This window comes from Protopterus annectens, chromosome 4.part0 (genome assembly GCF_019279795.1).
Source record: "Protopterus annectens isolate FY-2018-M chromosome 4.part0, PAN1.0, whole genome shotgun sequence".
NCBI classification, from domain to species: Eukaryota; Metazoa; Chordata; order Ceratodontiformes; family Protopteridae; genus Protopterus; species Protopterus annectens.
The window spans coordinates 218,372,896-218,393,928 of NC_056733.1; the positions used below are offsets into that span (position 1 = coordinate 218,372,896).

General features: G+C 42.3%; 1 protein-coding gene across 1 annotated transcript in view; it reads right to left on the reverse strand.

Moving 5' to 3' along the window:
• The window catches only part of ASPSCR1 (ASPSCR1 tether for SLC2A4, UBX domain containing), a 4,162,292-nt gene that overhangs the window by 2,735,669 nt on the left and 1,405,590 nt on the right, over positions 1–21,033 (reverse strand). The window contains exon 6 of the mRNA XM_044068220.1: positions 10,175–10,248. Within this exon, the coding sequence (XP_043924155.1) occupies positions 10,175–10,248 (74 nt within the window). The remainder of the gene's footprint in view (positions 1–10,174; positions 10,249–21,033) is intronic.

Genomic DNA, 21,033 nt, shown 5'->3' on the forward strand with positions numbered 1-21,033 from the left:
GAAAAATGAAAGGGACAATTAGTGAATGCAACCATGTCAGCAATTACAAAATGAAGTAATCACCCAATCACAAGATATAGAAAATGCACTTACAGAAAATGTTTGTGCAGACTTCATAATCAGGAAAAAAAATCAGAATTAAATAGAGTTAAGGGAAGACAGCCCTTCTATACGTATGAATATGACAGCTGTTATTACAAGTAAAATTGATGACTTAAGTTCCACAAGCCAGCATGTGGGCATGCCCATAACATGAAACAGGCTGTAGTGCTGCCAGTTCACAGAGTTGTATCAGATCCAAACAATTTTATATCCATCGACCTAATCAGCAGTTTATACAAACTCATGCAATCATAATGGAGCCTCTCCAAATTGACATGGTGCCTGTTTCTGATAGATATGGAATACTATAGTTTTGTTAATGCAACATCTTGCCTTTTGAATCTTGTGGCATTCACTGAACAGGTGTGCGTCTCTGTGTTTGTGTATTTGTGTGCATTGATACACAGTTCTCTCCCTAATTTTAAGTAACTTAGAAATGTTCAGCCTGTGTTTCCCTTCTGCTATATTTGACGGCAGATAATATTTAGAATGTGTCATTCCCTCTTTTGTTAGATTTTTAATATGCACCCTTTCAGATAACATACCTCAACTGCACGCACATTCACAAATTTGCACATCCACATGTTCGCAAATTCGCACACCCACAAGTTCGCAAATCTGCACTCTCGAACATATACGTTCCCGATATGCCCACAAACACACACACACTTACGTGACATCGCTGGAGTTGCTGAACAATTTTGTTTACTGCAAGTTCTATGGCCAAGCCTGTAAAAGGGAATCCCAATGCATTCTATGGTCATTCCAAAACAGTTCAGTATTTTTCTTTTTTGATAATTAATGCTCGCTCAGCAATTCATTTTTTCGCTAAGTTTTCATTTACAAATGCAACAAGTGCATTTGTAAATGACAACTTGCAAAAAACAAAATAAAATAAATGTAAAGGATCGCCGAGCAGAATCCTGTTGCTCTTTATACAGCTAGGCATGATTCTTATAAACAAAGCAGTTTGTGGAACAAAATAAAAATAAAAATGCATTTCTGTACCGAAAAAAGAAGGTATGTCTTACCGTAACGTTTCATCTGTTTTTTCATCACTGATGGGTTTCGTTCCGAGCCCTCGAAACAGAGTCGGCCTAGTACCAAGCTCGTGCCAGCCAAAAACGCTCAAGCTAAGCTTCTACCCACAATGACCTTCTCCCTGTTACCTCAGATCGAGTTTGCCCATGTTATACAAGTAAAGCAAAGGCCATTTCTGCGCAAATGCCCTAAAACACCACTTGGACCCAAAGTATCCGCCAGGACCCTTTGGCGAGAAGAGGAGAGTGGGAAGTGATGAATGAAAAAGATGAACACAGATGGAACGTTATGGTAAGTCATAACTTCTTTATCTGATGTTATTCTTCTTTCCATTTATCACTGATAGGACAGAATCCCCAGCTAACTTATCACCCTTGGGTAGCCCTTATGGAAGAACGTTCCTGAGAAACACTGAGCCGAAGGTAGCTCTCCCACTGCAGACCACATCCAATTTGTAATGATTAATAAAAGTGTGGGGTTTAGCCCAAGTGGCTTGGTGCGCAAATGTCATCCATAGAAGACCTGGAATGTAAGGCTACAGAGGTTGCCATAGATCTGGTGGAATGGGCTTTAATATTCTGTGGCATAGTTTCTTTTGCAAATGAATAAGTGAAATGTATGCAGTCCCTCAGCCATTCTGATAAAGTGACCTTGGAAACAGAGTTTCCCATTCTAGATCCAGAAAAAGAAATGAACAGTTGGTCAGTCTTATGTATTGTTTTGGTCCTGTCTAAAAAGAATCAGAATTGCCTATGTACATCCCAGGAATATAGACAGTATTCTCCCTTATTAGAAAAGTCTGGGGAAAAATACTGGAAGATCAATAGACTGATTGATGGAAAATACAGAAACATTAGGGAGAAAGGATGGGTTCGTCCGGACTGATACTCCGGTCTTCTGAAAAATTAGGTAGGATCTTTTGGAGCACAATGCCTGCAACTCTGAAACTCGTCTGGCTGATGTGATGGCTACCCAGAAGAGAGACTTCTGTGACAAGAATTTGAGGTCACAATTCACTGCGGGTTCAAAGGGGGGTTGAGACAAAGACTGGATAACTAGTATGACGTTCCATGACTCTACAGGCTGTCTGATTGGAGGTCTAATGTGAGAAACTCCTTATAGAAAGATTTTACATAATCGCAGTGATACGAGCGGAGTATCATCCAGCCTATTGTGGTAATTTGAAATCACTGCCAGATGTACTCGTATGGTAGAGGCTGCAGTTCAATCTTCAAAAAACTTAGATATTGCAAGACCGCTGTGATTGGGGCCGAATACGGATCTAGCAGTCTTTTCTTTGACCAAATAGAAAAATGTTTCCATTTGTCCTGGTATAGTCTTCTGGTGGATGGTTTATGAGAAGCCAGAATGATATCACGAACAGGAGAGGAGAGGTCATCTTGCCTGGAAACTAGAGGAAGTGGAGAAACCAAGCTGTCAGCTTGAGACTGGACAGATTCAGGTGAATCAATCCTTGGGGGGTGAGTGATCAGATCTGGAATGGGGTCCAGAATCCACAGTGGGTACAACAGATGAGGCCGGAGGAAGAACCAAACTTGTCGAGGCCAAAAAGGGCTATGTGGATCATTCTGCATTTCAACCAAATGGCTATCTTTATGAATTGTAGAATCAGAGGAATGGGGGGATAGGCATAAAAATGTCCAGTGGGCCAATCATGAATCATAGCATCCCTCGGGGACTCCCCCTCTGGGGGGGAATAGGAGGCGAAGAGGTCGCAGCAAGGCTGGCCCCAATGGCTGAAAATTTCTGCCACTACTCCGGGATTGAGAGACCACTCGTCGGGCAAGAGAATACATCTGCTCAGCTTGTCTGCAATCACGTTGCAGCTCCCAGGGATATGCATTGCTATCAGAAAGCAGTTGGAATCCATCGCTCATTGCCAAATTTACATGGCCTTTCGGCACAGGGGGTAGGATTTGGTTTCTCCTTGCTTGCTGATATATCAGACTACTGACATTGTCCGACTGAATTGCAATTGTTCCAGAGGGGAGAACCAGTTAGAATGCTTGCAACGCTAACAGCGCCACTCTCCCATCTAGAACGTTGATATGCAGGTTGGCCTCCAACGTGGACCCTTGCCTTGGAATGTCTTTCCCTGGAAATGGCCCCTCCACTCTATGAGAGAAGCATCCATGGTCACAATGGCCTTGGGGTGAAGGGGCTGGAATGGGCAGCTCCAAAGTTCTGTGTCTGGCCTCATCCACCACAGAAGATCCTGTTTGCAAGAGTTGGTTATCTGGATCTGAAAACATAGTGGGTGATGGTTTGGGAACCACAGAGAGAAGAAGCCATTGGAGGATTCGCATATACAGTTTCGCAAGAGGCACTATTGGTATGGAAGCTGCCATGGATCCTAGGACCTGAAGGACCTCTCTCGCTGAGACTTTGTTTTGATAGAATATCACCCAGAGCTGAAGCATCAAACTCTGGAGTCTGTGAGTTGGAAGCGACACCAGACAGGATCGGGTGTCAAAGACTGCTCCGATGAACTCTACCTGCTGGGCCAGAGTAAGGTTGGATTTCTCACAGTGCACAATTATCCCCAAAAATTCTTCCAGAGAAAGGGTGTACTGCAAGGCTGTTACCAGAAGATGCTTGGTGGGGGCAGTAAAGAGCAATCGTCCAAATACAGAAACACCCAAAATTCTTGCCGTCTCAAGTGAGCTGTGACCACTGCCATGCACTTTGTGAACACTCTGGCGGCTGCAGAGAGACCGAATGGCAGGGCGCAAAACTGTGAACCAGACTACTGGAGTGTTTGTCCATTTTGATGTGGTAATACACATCCCAGAGATCTATCGAGCACATCCAACCGCACTCCCTTAGAAAAGGGAGGATGGACTAAACAGACACCATCTGGAATTTGGTTTAAACTGCTGAGATCCAGAATGGGTCTCCAGTCATCTGTCTTTTTTGCCACCAAAAGGAATCTTGAGTAAAATCCGGATCCACATTGGTCTGGTGGGACTAGTTGGATGGCTCTTTTTTGATGCAACTTTTTTACTTCTGAAGCTGCTTCTTCCCTCTGACTGGGTGGAACGTCTGGAAGTTTTGTTGGAAGTTCTGGATAAGAAATGAGGGGAATGGTGTAACCCCTAGTAATGATATTTTGCACCCAACAATCAGTGCTGATACAGTGCCAGGCAGCTTGGTGCAGAGAGAAACGACCCCGACTGCTTCCAGAGGCAAGCAATCGGTCCGCTCTTTAGGAGAGCTGGTAAGGTTGTCCAGAGAAGGAATCTCTGGGGCCTTGGTTGTGTGGACCCCCGCTGCCTCGAAAGGGGAATCTTCTGGAATTGTTACCCACTCTGCCCCTGGGGGAATCATCACCACATGCGGCATGGAAAGGACCCTAAGATTTTTTGTGCCACATCTTTCCACTCCTCTGGTTCCTGGAAAAGGAACACTGAGGGCTGGAAAAATGTAGGCCTACAGCAGTCAGGGTCTTACAGTCCTGCTCATACCTGGCCAGAGAGTCCTTTACCTTGGAGCCAAACAGGGAAGATGCTTTGATGAGAGCATTCAGAAAGGAAGACTTGAAGGGGTCCGGAGGTCACAAATGCATATCCAGGTGTGACGTCTAATTACTATGCCTGAACCAGCAGCTCTAGCCGCCCTCTCAGTTGCATGTGAAAGCAATCTCATGGACGAATTGGAGATCAATCCCAGGGCTGCGAGTTGCAAAGCAACTTTGTCCCACACCTCATCAGACACCTGCCCTGTGAGCGTTCCAGAGGGTTTGGAAATCAAGTCTCTTTGGAGCCTCGTAAAATGTGCCAAGTAGTTCAGGGACTGTATGGCAAAGGTCACTTATGCAAAAACTCACCTCCCCAATCTGTCCACAGCCTGGGACTCTCTGTTGGGTGGGTGGACAGTAAGACTCTCTTCAGCTAGGTCCTTTTTAGTGGTCACCGCCGCCACCACCATAGCATCGAGTGGTAAACCTCTGGACCAATGTAGGTGTTCCTCAGGTGGACAGAGAATCTTGTTGGGTCTCCGAGGGATCACCTCAACAGAGTCAGGGTTCTTCCAGGCACGCTGCACACCGTGAGCTGTACTAGCACATCTGCAGGTGGGGTCAACCAAGAGGTAGAAGGCCAGGCATGGAAAACCTGCAGAAACACGCACTCCTCAGAAGAAGGATTAGTGGGGCTTCCAGTCACCCCTATGTTTCAGCATTTCAAGGACGTCTCCGAAAGAGACATCAGGAGGTGACCATGGGGACCTTTCACCATCATCGAAATCTGTGTCCTCTGTAAGAGACTTCTTAGGTGAGTCTATGTGCTTCCTCTTGCGCGATCACTTCCGTGGGGTGTTTTCAGTGGGGGCTTCTGAGGAAGACTCTGAAGAGTGGGCACCCTGTACAGGGGGTTCCTGCGACTTCCCTGCCAGTGTCCCAGGGAGGTGGCCTGTGGCAGCTGTAGCTCAGGGGAGAAAACTGGGGTTCCAACATCGGCGGAATGCTTCCAGAAGCAAGAGCCCTCTCCATTGCACAGAAAGCCGGACCACCTGAAGAGGGATGGGAGCCCACAGCTGAGAAGGATAACCTCGGAACAGGGGTCACACCCCACTCTGCCGAACCCGCTCCCAAGGATGCAACCTCAAAAGCAGGATTGGAGCAGACAAGGCTCCTGGTACTGAGGATGGAACCGAATAAACACTTGGGACCATTCCACCGACCGAAGAGCCCGCAGCCCAATCATGGGGTTGAGGAAGGACTGGTTCAGTAGGAACACAGGACCAAAGGTAAGGTCCCAGAGCCAAAGTGAGGTCCACTACTGGCACGAGAAGGGAGGTTCCAAAAGAGATGTCTGAGCAGGAGGCTTTGGAACTGAGGTGGTCAAAGGAGGAGAATACGATGGAGTCCATGGAGAAATCAACCCAAATCATGTAGGAGGATGGGCCCTGGAAGGCATAGGTATCCTCCTGCCAGCAGCTGATCCACAAGATGCACCACATCAAATTCTGAAAGGCTCCTTGTGGATCTAGTGCATACTCCCGACGGAGAGTCTGGTCGATCTAGGAATGGGCTATACACTTGGCCTAGAAACGGGTCTACGGATGGAGAGCATCGGATCTGTGGTGTGGGGTCTACTGGCACCGAAGTCTTAAGTTTGGAGACCGAGAGCAGTGAAGTCAGATCTATTGTAGTCAGAGCCGTAAGAGAGCTCAGTGCCGAAGGGGCACTCGGAACAGATATGGGAGGTTGTCATCATTGCAGAAATAGGCATCAAAGGCATGCACTGTGCCAAAGTGGTACCTGGTGCCGAAGTCATAATAGGCAAGGAGAAGTTTATGGTCAGTGCCAGAGACAGTAACAGTGCCGAAGCTGTGTGCTGATATATTAACAGTCGTAGTGCCTGGAGCAGATGAGGTTGGTGCCAGCGAGGCAGATTTATGCTCCGAAGAAAGTTTTTGTACCTTAGGTTTGACATGCATACCCTGGTCACCAGAGGGTGAAGAGGGGACCAAATGGGGCCTTTTTTTATCCTTCCTAGGAGGGGTTGAGACCTCCGTCACAGAAAGGGCCTCTGAAAAGGGTGATTTAAGTAGGCCTGCTCAGTCAGAGTGAGCTGACTAAAATTTTGGCAAATCACATAGGGAGGCTGCTTCGAAAGATGGGGCACCCCCAAGCAATAAACACAATCATCGTGAGAGTCACTGTTCGGACGTTTACCATTACATGAAGCACAGTGCTTGAAACCCGAAGTACCCTTATCAGACATCATGACAAGTTAAACACAACAAAGTCAAACACAGTCTTAAATTCTACTTGCTCTACGTCTAAACCAAAACAAACAGCATCTATCTAAAGGCCAAAAACACACAACTAGATAGAAAAGGAAAGATGAGAAGAAATACCAGCTATGGTATTTAAGAAATACCACAAGGGTAAAACGGGTAGAAGGAGAAAGAAGCAGGTGTAAATATAACTGTAAAAGTGAAGATCAATGAATATAAATCACTAACGACAACAGAATAGATCAGTTTTCTCACAAAATATCAAAATGTTTCCACTTAGCTGAGAGCTCGGCTGAAACGCGGCTTTACGGCTATGTGGCAAACGAGATATGGGGTAATGGGGAGAAGGGCATTATGGGTAGAAGCTTGGCTCAAGAGATTTTGGCTGGCGCGAGCTTGGTACTAGGCCGACTCTGTTCCGAGGGCTCGGAACCAAACCCATCGATGATGAATGGAATAAGATTAACATCAGATCTAAGCTTAAACGGAATGGCATATTCTCAGTAAATGATACAGGAAGGAGAGGCTCCATGATGACACAACAAAGTGGGCGTTATTGATAAGGACAGTCACTCACCCTTCAGAAGAGAGTTTGGACCTGAATTTTAAAACCATGGGATTGTCCCTTTAAGGAATGTTTAATTACTTAGGAAACAGAAGCAATTAAAGAATTCAAAGAAGACTTACCTTCTGAAGAAAAATTGGTAGTACATTTATTTATTTATCCATCCTTTGTTGACAAGGTTAGGCCCACTAAGCTAGTAACCTCTTTTCAGGGGAGACCCAAGGTGGTATTTATACTGTTGGGGAACTTTTTCTACTCCTTTTGACAGGACTCGTGGGATCATTTACATCCACCTGAGCTACCACCAACTCAAGCAAATGGGGCCTTGGTTTAACATCTCATCCAAAGGACTGATGGTCCTCTTAGTGTCCAAAGAAACCTACAGATTCTTTAATATGTATGCCTGATAACTTAAAATTCTAAAGTATGGTTGCAGAAGAATAAATCCTCTTCTCAAAGCTATCAAAAGTGTTCCCATTCTTATCAGAGGGAAATAAGTTAGCATTAACCAAATTTTTATTACATCAGGATTTCACACAGAAATAGCTGCAGGATCAACTCTGGGACAAGAAAGCAAATATTTATAAGACTGAGAAACTTTACAAAGTCTGTCTAACTTTTTAGGGGCTGCATGTTGGCAGGAATTGCCAGAAATATTACAGAAAATATCAAAAACATCCTCCAAAGCTAACAAAGAAGTAGAATAGGAACAGGCTGTGGAATTTCAGCTTGTAATAAAATCATAGTATTTCTTCAAAAGAAGGTAAAATATCAGTCTGCTTCCACTAAAACATCTTAAGTCTTCCTACAAATAGTTCCAAAAAAGGGAAATTCCTCCAAAGGCAGGGAATCTTTAGTAGCTAAGGGAACGTTTTAGTTTTTTTTTATTTTAGAAAACTTCCAGTTGCCCTGCAGAAATGTTAATGTCTGCGATAAAACTTAAACCAAGTCAATAAACTCATCCTTATCTACAGAAAAACAGTCTGAGGAACATAAATGTTTAACCTTCTCTCTCTTTTTTCTAGGGGCATCCCTAGAAGACGACTAACTCAAGGATGGAACTTCACCCTGAGGACCAGGTGCCTTTGCCCAGCTACACAGGGATGCACCCCATGGTCCACAGTGGCTGAAGAGGTTACATGGACCCACAGAAAAAAGTGAATAGTTTGAGGAACAGATAATGGCCACAACACAGTCACCCACTAGTGGCTGAGGCACTGGCTGAGGCCACTGTTGGCAAGGACTCCTTGAAAGTTTTTGTTTTCATGGTTCAGGAGGAAGGTCGAACTGTGGGACTGACATGCTGTTTCATAGTCCTGCCAAAATTGGAGACTGATAGCCGGTTAGCACAGCTAGACAGTGTCGGTCATTATAATAAAACACAGTTGGCCTCACAAAATAAACAAGTTTCTACAAAAAAAAATGTTTAAAATAATCATAAACAGTAATAGTTAAAAGCAGAAGCTAAACAGTCTGTCAGACCAGCCCGTCTCATGACAGTGCCATAAAACACACTAAACCCGATAAAATAGAGCGTTTCACACTGAAATCAAAGGTGTTTCCCAGAGGTAACTTATCTGCCAACAATGGATGAGTGTAAGATGGCCATTGGTCACTGGAAGCCCACAGGAGGAGCATTCTCTAGGGGTGCCAACAAAGTAATGAAGCATTTGGTGCCCAGGATGCCGGTTTTCTCCACTTAGCAGCTCATGTAACCAGCAGCCTGTGTGCACATGGAAGAGGTCCAAAGCTTTGAAAAACTGGTGGGCTTTAATATCCTTGTCAGGATATAACCCATAAAGCTAAGGCTACTGCAGCAGGGATAATGAATGGACATCATAATAAATACTACCTACTTGACCTGTAAACAAATTACTCCTCCACGGAACAGGCAGCAGAACATAAGCAATGTGAATCTCGAGAGGTAAAACTCCAGCAAAGGTACAATAAGAAATTCCAATTGTGTAACAGTATATAATCCAAAATATAATGTTAACAGACTACAACATGAAAATGATAATGATGCAAATCCCTCCTTGTGTCAACCATCTCTGCAATGCAAATGCAGTTCTCCATGTCTGCAAAATGAGAAGCAGTTGTCATCTCTGTAGATACCCTTGCAGTGCTAATCTTAAATGTTTGCAGATACCAATGTCATGTTGCGTTAATTTTAACCTCTGGAGATACTAATACAGCCATTCCCTGTGTGGACACTGATGGAACATTTCACTATGTGGACATGGACCCAATTAACTGTCTGTTCAGGCTTTAAATTGGTCCTTCACCTCTGCAGACTTCAGTTTTCTGAAACCCTAAGTGGTGCGTTTGGTACAGTCTTAAGTTTGCATTATGAAACACATTACAGCAGTCCCTCCCTGTACCCTGCCCACATTACTTTATAATAAATCTCAGTTACTATATCATTGCAAAGCAGTGTAGTTCAGGATTCAGGAAATAGGTGGCCTACTACAGGGTCCTCAAAAATATAGTTACCTGTGTTTTTTGCATCTACACACAGACTCCTTTGGTCCACTTTGAACCATATACTCCTTAATCAAAAATTCCACATAGAGGTTCTTCTGTGCAATATCATGTAATGTACCATTAGTTTTATGTAATGTGTATCTTGTGAAGTAAAAGATTAAATTACAGAAATGTAGCACAGTGAAGTACAACACAACAGCTAGAAGATGGACAAGTTACCGGATAATTGCAGTTCCACCAGTCAGACCCAAGGATTTCAATGTTGTTGCCTTCAAGGCTGCCTCTCCAACAATCTGAAACCAGTCAGAAAGAATGACAGCAAGTTAGGCTAGTGTCCTTTCAGTTTTTTTTTTTCTAAAGCCATCTTTATGGTTTTCAACATAAAAAATGTAAAACAAAATACTTATAACCATAGGCAGCAAACACATTTCAGTACAGTCAGCAACAATTTCAAGATAATATACAGAAATCATGGAGTATATATTATACAGAATACAGAGAGCAAATAAAGTGCATAATCCAAAACACTGAGTACAATTTGCTTTTACAAAGCTTGCTGCTTTTCTGAAGGATTGTGCAGGTATAGACTCAAAGCAGTTAATGAAGTCATTACAAACTGACAACAGGAGCTCTTAAGTAGGAAACTTCAAAAATATGAACAGTAATTACACATACTTTGAAAGAACAGTTTCCAAAAAGTTTGACGCACAGAAAAATGTTTCTTAAATTCATGTGAAAAAAACTGATATGCCCTCAAATAGTTAATGTTGAAAGAAAAGTTTACCAAAGCAAATAAGGTAGGAAATAAACTGAACTTCTCATTATTAAAGCTGAAATTTAAGTTAACTAGAATTTCCTGTTTCAAAGATAAGTCATCTTGGATAATACTACATTAGTTCAAATTAACATTTATGAATTTCCAGATTTCATAAGGGAAAAAACAGAAATTAAATAATACATGGTTGTTAATATTCAAAAACGTGTATGCTGACTGAAGACAAAAACATGCTCATCGTATCTGAGGGCATATCAGCTCTTCGCAACAAGTTTAACAAACATTTTTTCTATGTGGCAATTTTCTTAAAAAGTATTATTTCATACTATTAATATTCATATTTCTAAAGTGCCCATTTAGACCTCCTGTTGTCAGTTTATAATGACCATTAACTGTTCTGAGCCTGTAGCTGCACAATCCTTCACAAAACTAGCAAGCTTTGTAAAAACAAAAAGTAAACCAAATTATGAACTTGGAGATTCTTCCAGCAAATTTTGTATTTAAAATCCAAAGATAGAAGCTAGCACAACAGGGCTTTCTCAAAATTCTTCCTCAGCCGAAAATTATGTGGAAACAAAATCAAATTTCACTGGTTGAAGTATTAACCACAAAAATGGAGAGAAAAAAAAATAGGTTTACACACATACACACACAGATAAAATACAATGTAGAAACAAATCAAACAAACAAAATGATCTGTTTAAGCCTTTTAACACCAAGTTCAAGCTCACTGTATCAATTAATGCTGGATGAAAATCACCTCAAAGATGCAATTCACTTATATTCCATCTTCACCCATAGGTCACCACCTCTTATACTTGTTAATACTAAATCAACAGCTATAAATTTAAATCAATGTGTAGGAATAGTTCCTTCTATGTGCTTGTAAAAAGCATTTGTGCTTATCTGTTTTTTAGTATCTGATAAGTGTTCACATATACGTTCTTTAAATTTTCTGTCGGTTTTTCCAAAGTAAAATGCCATACAGCTTTGGCACCTAGCTAAATAAACTAAATTGGTAGAATCGCATTCTACATAAATATTACACAAGCAGTGTCAATAGTGAGGGGATGAATAAGCTTATTCTCCAGAAATAGATGTCTACAAAATTTACATTAATAGCATATGTGCCTTTTCTTTGTCTGTGTTTATTGTTGACATGCATCTTAACCTGCTGGAGCAAGAAATCTGGATAAAGCGATAAATAAAGGGGGGACAAAGGTCCAAAAATAGGGACAATTTTTAAATATTGCTCTTACAAACTTAGAGCCTTGATAGAATAACATGTTTTGTGTTTGAGTGAATTTTCTGAAGGGTATGAAGCTTGAAACTCAAATGTCTGTCATTTTTCTGACTTCAATTTTTAAAGACTTGCCAGTGATTTTCCAGAAAACCACAATTTTTATGAAGAACAGAGTGAGCAAAAATTTAAGTCAAAAATCTGGACATACTGCAAAAATCTGTACAGTTGAGATTTATGATTGTTGACAAAGTCTTGCTCTTTATAACCGGGTTTGATTATGATTACAACTTCATTTAGAGTCAAATTTGGGTGAGTATTGACTTTCTTTGATGAGTTTAGCAAGCTTAAAATACGCAACTGCTTACGTATATATTTTTTTAATTTTATGTGCATGTCTTTTATGCACAAGAATAAATCTTAATTTAGGATTACTAGTACATTACACAGGTTCAGTAAAAAATACTTATTTGCATAGATCTAGTATGCACCCTCCCCATAGTTTTCACAATATAGTTAAAGGACAAATGTTGTGAAGTTCTAGACTAATTTACAGATGAGCAACAAGGATCAAACCAACTGGACTCATTAGTATGTGAATTCACTTGTAGGAGTTTTGAATATCCCCTTCTAGAAAATGAAAGTCTTTCGACCCTTGAGGAACATGCAGGAACAGCTAGACCTTTTTTCCTCATCTGAGGTTAACAAGCCTATGTGGTTGAATTAGTGGGAAAAAGCATTTGTGACATACGGAAGGCAAAGATGGAACACATGGAATGTAACTGGATTGTGTCTTTAAGGGCAAATTTCCATCCATGATTAAATGATGCAGTTAGTTTGTAATCAGTGTTAAAGAGTGATCAGATACTTTGATTTGTTTTTATAATTTTATTATTGTATTTTTACCTACATATACACACACACAAACACATTTTTTATTTTTGTAGTTAATGCTTTAATCAACGAAATTTGATTTAATTGTCGCATGATTTTTGGGTAATGTTTTAAATAAAATTGTGTATGAATGGTATAGTAAACCTACAGCCTGTTGTGCCAGTTTCTATCACTGGATTTTAAAGATCTGCTGGAAGAATTTCCTCTCTGTGGCAACTTGAATTAATCTTTTGTTTTTGCTTGTTCTTGTTTGTTGAACTCGTCCTTAACCACGGCATACTGTTCATTTTTTTGCTGTAAAAACAAAAAGTACTCAGTATTTTGGATTTGGTATTGTAAATCCAGCCTTTGGAACAAAAATAAGTTCTGTAATTTCTAGCTGCATAAGAAATAAGCAATCCTAGCTCATAACTCCTATCCCTAGCATTTGTGCATTTCCTAGAACTCTGATAACAGGTCCAGTCCTGTACATATTAGCAGCCCACACCACTCGCATATCTCCAATGAAATCAGCATTAGAGCACAAAACCATGGGCAAACAATCCCAACAGTTTCATCAAGAGAAGAATCAAGGGGCATCAATTATCTCATGATTGAGACTGACGTTTTTAGCTCAAATTAAGATTACTAGAATGCATTCATTCGCTAAAGTACTTATTTACACAAACTGTTAAGCAGACCTTTAGTATTTCTTCAATATTAGTAGCACTTGTATTTATTTTTATTGTAAATGTTTGTACTGAAGAAATAATGACAATGTGACATGGAAGTATCTACATATCAAAAGTTGAAATAGCAAATGACTTGCACATTTCTTCATTTTGCACTGCTGTATCAAAGGCAATTTTTTTCCCCTATACCACACAGAAACATAATAATACCTTTAATAACTCTAAACAATATCCACTCAAATATCAAATGATATTCAAAAGCACAGTACCGACATTTCCTGAGTATGGCCATACCAAACAGAAACCTAGAGTATTAGTCACATTAACAGCAGAGTAAAAAGCTCAATGAAAAGTTTCAAAGGAAACTTTTAACCACTTTTGCTCCCCAAGTTCAAATGACCATATCTTCTTTTTTTTTTTTAAACTTCAGCCATTCAGTGATTAGCAATATAATGCCCACTTTCTTTTTACTCAAAAACATGCATGCTGATTGGTGTAAAGCACTAAGTGTACAGATTAAAAATCAAATAAAACAATGAATAAATAACTGAAACAAGAAAACATATGTCAAAAAGCCTCCAATCGCTACATTGCAAGCCAAAGAAATAAAATATATATATATTGGAATGAAATAAAACTGCCAACAGATACAACACAAACAAAATGTCACGTTCCTTCTCCATGTTGTCTTAGAAATCAAACTGTTTGATTTCTATAGCTGCACAGGGAATAAATGTATTATTAAAAAATAAATAAATAATGCCCTTGTCTGTGCAAAAAAAAAAGACAGACAACAGGAACACATCCATCACCAAAAACAAGCCTGTGCAAAGCACACAGAACAGCACATACCTTAAAAAAATACTACCAAAGTAAGCAGACATAGTTCAGAAAACAGGTGTTAATATTACACTGTGAAGTAAAACAAACAAAAAATCCCAAAGAATATGGACCTAAACTTCAAACTCATTAGAGACACTGAAACAAAAGAAAGATTTAACAGCATACCAGAGGTTGACATGACAATGCTGCAACCAGCAAAAAAAGCAGTTATGTATTCACCATAACGTTCCATGTGAGTTTTTCATCTAGCCTTCATTCTCACTGATGGGTTTGGAGCCGATCCTCGGCTCAGACTTGGCCAGATGCTAAAGCTCGAGGTCTTCAAACAGCTCATGGCCTACTCCCCATCTCATGATGCAATAGCGCTTCCCTCAGATCTTGTTTGCCCAATCATATTGATAACTAAAGTATATAGGCATTGAAATAAGAATACCGTAGGGTAAGGACAAAGTATCACTATGACTTGTTTGAACTTCCTGGCCCTCAAGACTGTAAGGGTAGGGGGTTGGTGGTTGGGACATAAGAATGAAGGCGAGATGAACAACTCACATGGAACGTTATGGTGAGTATTTATTTGAAGTTGTTCTATCCCGCCATCATTCTCACTAATAAGTAAGTGTCCCAAGCACCATCTCCTTGGGTGGCTCACGGAAGTATATTCCTCAGATGGAAGGCCCTCGTCCTTGGAGGTCTTATCCAATTTGTAATGAGTGATAAAGGTATGACGTGAGGACCATGTGGCTGCTGCATAAATGGTATCTATAGGCAGCCGAGCCAAAAAGGCTGAAGATGTGGAAACTGCCTTGGTTGAGTGAGCCTTGACTTTATGATTTAATGTCATTTGTGTAGAGTTGTATGTGAAAGAAACACAATCTGACAACCATTTTGACAAAGTGTTTTTACCACCAGAGTACCCTTCTTTGAATCTGAAAAGGAGACAAAAAGTTGATCCAACTTTCTGAAGTCCTTAGCCCTGTCTAAATAGAATCGGAGTTGCCTATGGACATCGAGTTTGTGCAACATGTGTTCCATTTTGTTTGTATAGTTGGAAAAAAAACACAGGAAACTCTATAGTCTGGTTGAGATTTGTTTCAGAACAAACCTTAGGTAGGAATGAAGGATTTGTTCTCAGTGTTGCGCTATCATTATGACAAATCATGTATGGGGCTTTGATGGACAAGGCATGTAGTTCATAGTAAGTGTAAGTATTTCAAAATTCTTTGAGCAGAAATAATAGCTACTAGGAAAATGGTCTTCTATGATAGGTACTTCAAATCACAGGATAATCCAGGTTCAAAGAGGGGTAAAATGATCCGTGAGAGCACAAACTTGAGATTCCATGGAGCAGATGGGGTTCTAATAGGTGGTCTCAAGTGAATAGTACCCTTAAAAAAATGCTTTGTATACTCTGTGTGACATGATGGGAGTCTGTTTATCACCAATATGAAAATTAGAGATGGCTGCCAACTCCTTCATGAAACAGTTTAGTCAGAAACTCAAAAATGGAAGAATTCAAAGCCATATATGGGTTAACATTATTATTTGACACCCAGATGGAAAATCTTTTTCACTTACCAAGGTACAGTTTTTCTAGTAGATTTATGAGAAGAAATTAGGATGTTCTGTGCGGCAGGTGATAAATTGTGGAACCTGGCTATTCGTGGAACTGGAGCTGTCAATTTTAAGGTATGAATTGCAGGATGAAGAACCTCTGATGAATGCATCAAAAGATCTGGAACTGGGTCCAGAATCCATGGTTCTCCCAGTAGATGAGGCTGCAGAAAGGGGAAACAAATTTGACGAGGCCAGTAAGGGGCTATTAAAATAATGGTCCTTCCCAGAGTGCTGGCTTTCTGTAGGAATTTGGGTATCAGAGGGAAAGGCATAAAGAAGTTCCGAAGGCCAACTGTGTACAAGTACATCTCTTGGGGCATCTCCCGAGTTGGGGGATCAGGGCAAAGTAGTTGCTGCATTTGGTGTTGGTGGGGGGGTTGCAAAGAGGTCACAGCAAGGCTGGCCCCATAGGTTCATAGGTTGGTACTAGGCTATCAGACCTAGGGCCTATACAAGCCTAGCCATAACAACTCCCTGGCTATTTTTTCCCACACTATTTACTTCTCTGGACCCCTGTCTAGCAGGGCAACTGACGTGATCCCTGGGGTGAATTTCCTTTCTCCCATCCAATCGTCAAGGTTCCTTCTGAAGAGGACCAAAGAGGCACTCTGCTTGACATGTATGGGCAATCTATTCCAGAGTCTGGGGAATCTCTGGGTCATTAACCTATCCCTCCACAATGTTTATTGTGATGACAAGGTTTAGATCCCTGGAGCGTGTGGCTCTGAGGGATTGTGATTTCTTTAAGTGTAGCATGTCCAACAGCTCTGGGTTTGACATGGCCTTGTATGTTAAGCAGAGATCGCCTCTGAGTAGACGATATGCGACAGAGTATAGCTGGAGTTTTTTAAGGCGGTCAGCGTAGGGCATCTGCTTTAGACTTGTGATTCTTTTAGTGAGGTATTTCTGCAGCCTTTCCAGTTGTTGCAGATGTCTTGAGAAGTACATACCAAACTGGTTGTTGTATTCTATAATGGGTCTAATGAGGGATGAGTACAGTGGGACAATGACCTCCTTTTTTCTGGATGAAAAGCCCTTAGTGATGAGGTGTACCACTTAGAAGGATTTCCTGACTGTTGTGGATATGTGGTTATCGAAGGTGAGACCACTGTCCACCTGTGTCTCTAAGTCTCTTATCACACTTTCAATGTTTAGTGTACTGCCACCTATATGGTAATTCATGGATACATGTTTTCTCCCAAAGGGGATAACTATACATTTCTTGGCATTGAGCTCGAGCCCATGGCTCTGGCACCAAGCATCTGTTTCTGTAAGACCCTTTTGTAGAGTATCCACATCATTTGGGGATTCAATAATGGCTCCCAGTTTGCAGTCATCTGCAAACTTTGTTATCCAGAGTCCCTTAGTGTTGGCCTATACATCAGAGAAGTAGATGCCAAACAAGAGCGGTCCCAGGACTGAACCCTGAGATACTCCACTTGTCTGGAGCTGGATTTGGAGTAGGCTACTTTTACAGTGCGAGTTCTATCAGTAAGCCAGTTAGCAACCCATTGGGTGACGTAGGGATTAATGCCCAAGCTTAGTAAGTTTATCTATGATTCCAGAGTGGGGGATGGTATCAAAGGCCTTGGCAAAGTCTAGATAGGCTGTGTGGACCACCTTACCCTTGTCCATGGCTCTGGAGACTGATTCGAAGTAGTCAATCAGGTTTAGGAGACCAGATCGGCCCTTCACGAACCCAAACTGTGTGGGGTCCAGTGTTTGAAGGTTGCCAATGTCTTTGTTTATATGCGGAATATCCTTTCCTCTACTTCTTCTTTCAGGGACCACTCGTGAGGAGAAAGTATTGCTCTGCTCAACTTGTCCGCTATCACATTGGACCTCCACGGAATGTGCATTGCTATCAGAAAGCGTTGGGTGGATATTGCCCATTGCCATACTCTCAATGCCTCTCAACATAAGGGGTATGATCTGGTTCTTCCCTGCTTATGTACCAGACCACTGACATGGTGTCCATCTGTACTGCAATAGTCCCAAAATTTTGAAAGGACTGCAATGCTAGAAGTACTGCTCTCATCTCTAGGACACTGATATGCAGATGAGCCTCGTGATTCTCCCATGTGCCTTGGGCTGTCCTTCCCTGAAAATGCCCCCCCACACCCTATCAGGGAGTGGTCCGTGGTCACAGTGGCAACCGGGGTTGGAAGAAGTCAGCCACCAAAGAAGATCCCTCTTGCATGACTTTGTTGTTATAATGTGGTGAGACACTGGAAGTTTCTGATAAGACCATTGTGTGAAAACCAGCCATTGCAAGCATCCGCATGTGCATTCAGCCTAATGGAATGGTGATGATGGCTGCAGCTATGGTCCCTAGTAATTTTAGCACTACTGAAACTGGGGCTCTCTGTTTGGGGATGAGGTCCAGAACTTGTTGTCGAAGGCTCACCACTCTTTCCATTGGAAGTTTTACGGTCATGGAAACTGTGTAGAGATCTGCTCCTATAAAGACGATACGTCTGGATGACTGTAAAGCAGATTTGTCCCAGTTTACAGTAATCCCCAATCGACTGCAAAGATCTAAGGTCGTCTCCCTTGCTTGTATGAGTTGATTCTTGGTGGTGACGGTGAGGAGCCAGTCATCTAAATATGGAAACACCTGGAATCCTAACCGTCTCAGGTGAGCCACGACTACTGGCATGCATTTGGTGAACACTCGGGGGGGCTATAGTGAGACCAAAGTGCAGAGCTTGAAACTGAAAGTGACTGGCTCCCAGCCGAAAGTGCAGATGATCCCTGGATGGTCTGGCCAACTTTATATGGCAGTATGCATCCTGGAGATCTACTGAGCACATCCAATCATCTTTTCCTAGAAAAGGAAGTATAGACTGTAGCATGACCATCCGAAACTTTGTTTTTTTGACAGATTTGTTCAATCTGCTGAGATCCAAAATTGGTCTCCAGTCCTCTGCTTTCTTTGGAACTGAAAAGAACCTTGAGTAAGTTCTGGATCCTCTCTGATCTGCTTGGACTGGTTGGATGACTCTTTCTAGCAACCTTGTAATCTCTATAGTTGCCTGTTCCCTGTGACTGGGTGGAATGTCTGGCATTTTTTTCACTCGGGGTGGTGGGGTAGTAAAGGGAATGGTGTATCTTCTGGATATTATGCTTTGTACCCAACAATCTTTTGCGATTTTTAGTCGGGTGTCTGGGTACAAAGATAATTGTCTCCCGACTACCTCCAGAGACAGACAGATGGGCCTCCTTTCAGCAGCGCTGGTAGGGCTTGCCAAAGAACTGATCCCTGTCACCCTGATTTTGTGGGCCCCCTCTGCCGTGTGGATGGCGTCTCCCATTACTGCCCCCTCCTCAGCCTCTAGAGGGGTTTTACCACGTGTGTTAAAGAAAGCTCCTTGGGCTTTGCGAAACCACATTTTCCCACTCTTCCAACCTTTAGGATAAGGACTGGTAGGGGTGGAAAAATGGACTCCTATGGCAGAGGTTTTCCATCTTGCATACACCTGGTAAGTGTTTTCTTCACTTTCAGTTCAAAAAGTGATGAACCATCAAAGGGGTGTTTACAAAGGATGACTTGTAGGGCTCCACAATGGAATATAAGCGTATCCAGGAGTGTCTCCTAAGAGCAATTCCTGTACCTGCTGCCTTACTCATTCCATCAGCTGGATATGAAATCAGACGCATGGAAGCGTTTATAAGGGTATTTAGGGTAGCAAGTTGGGAGGTTACCTTGTCTGAGACCCCCCACAGCTACCGCACCCTGTAGTGCATCTCCCAACTCCTTAAGGAGATCTCTGTGTAATCTGGTAAAATGTGCGAGATAGTTCAGGGATCGAAGGATAAAGGCCGCTGAACTAAACATGTGCTTTCCTTATCTGTCCATGATCCTAGAATCTCTATTAGGAGGATGAACAGATGTGGAGGTCTCAGATAACTCCTTTTTTATGGCTGCCACCACCATAGCATCAACAGGTACTCCTTTGGTAAGGAAAGCCTTGTCCTGAGGTGACGTTATAAATTTATTAGGTCTTTGAGAAACTGGTTCTATAGTATCCGGGGGCTCCCATGCCTTTCGAGAGAGAAGGTCCATCAACTCAACAAAAGGCAGAGTCACCCAAAACGTGGAGGGTTGAGACCCGAAAGCCTTCAGGAGTACTGACTCATCATCAGTAGGGTTTAAAGGGATTCCAGCCACCCCTCTGTTTTAGTATTTCTAAGATATCACCAAAAGAGATATCTTCAGAGGGGGACCGTGGGGACCCTTCTGACTCATCTAAGTCAGTACCTAACATGATGGATTCCTGTGGGGAATCCAGATGCCTCCTCTTGCAAATTCTCTTCCTGAGAACCTCCTCAGAGAGAGCTTCTGGGGAGGTCCCGGAAGAACAGGGCTCACCCGATGGGGGGATTTGAGATTCTGGGTCTCTACGCTTTTGAGGGATCAGTGAAGCAGAGGCAGGCACAGGAACATTAGGGGAAGAGATTGCTGGTACTGATGAAGAGGGTGCCCATGGGAACAACACTCTCCTCATAGCATCAAAAGCCGCACGACTCTGATCCGAAGAGACGCCTGGATCCATAGAAACAGGCAGTCTCTGCAGCGCCAAAGCCGTGCGCTCAGAGCCTGAAGTAGGGGCTGAGCTCACCTGAGCCAAGGCCCTGAGAGTCTGAGTTGGCACTGAAAGATTAGTACGACTATCCTCTCCGGACCAGACCGGTGAGTGACCGCTCCTAGACTCTAAGGTAGGTACCAAAGAGGTCAGAGTAGTCTGAACTAAAATCCCCAGGGGTGTTGGCTCTGGTGGTTCCACAATCATCAGTTCCGAATACTCTGGCTCCGAAACTTTGGGTCGAATTGGAGGAGGAACTGAAGAAACAGGTTTGGTCTGAGTTGGTTCCGAAGCCCTAAGGGTCGAGCCCGACAGAATTTTGCTAGCACCTGTGACTGCAAAAGTCTTTGTACCACTTGATCCACATCCTTATCCAACAGTCTTGAGGACCGGGAAGCAACAGATGAGGCCTCTGAATGCAAAATCGGAGATTTTAAAGTGGGAGATAACGGCTC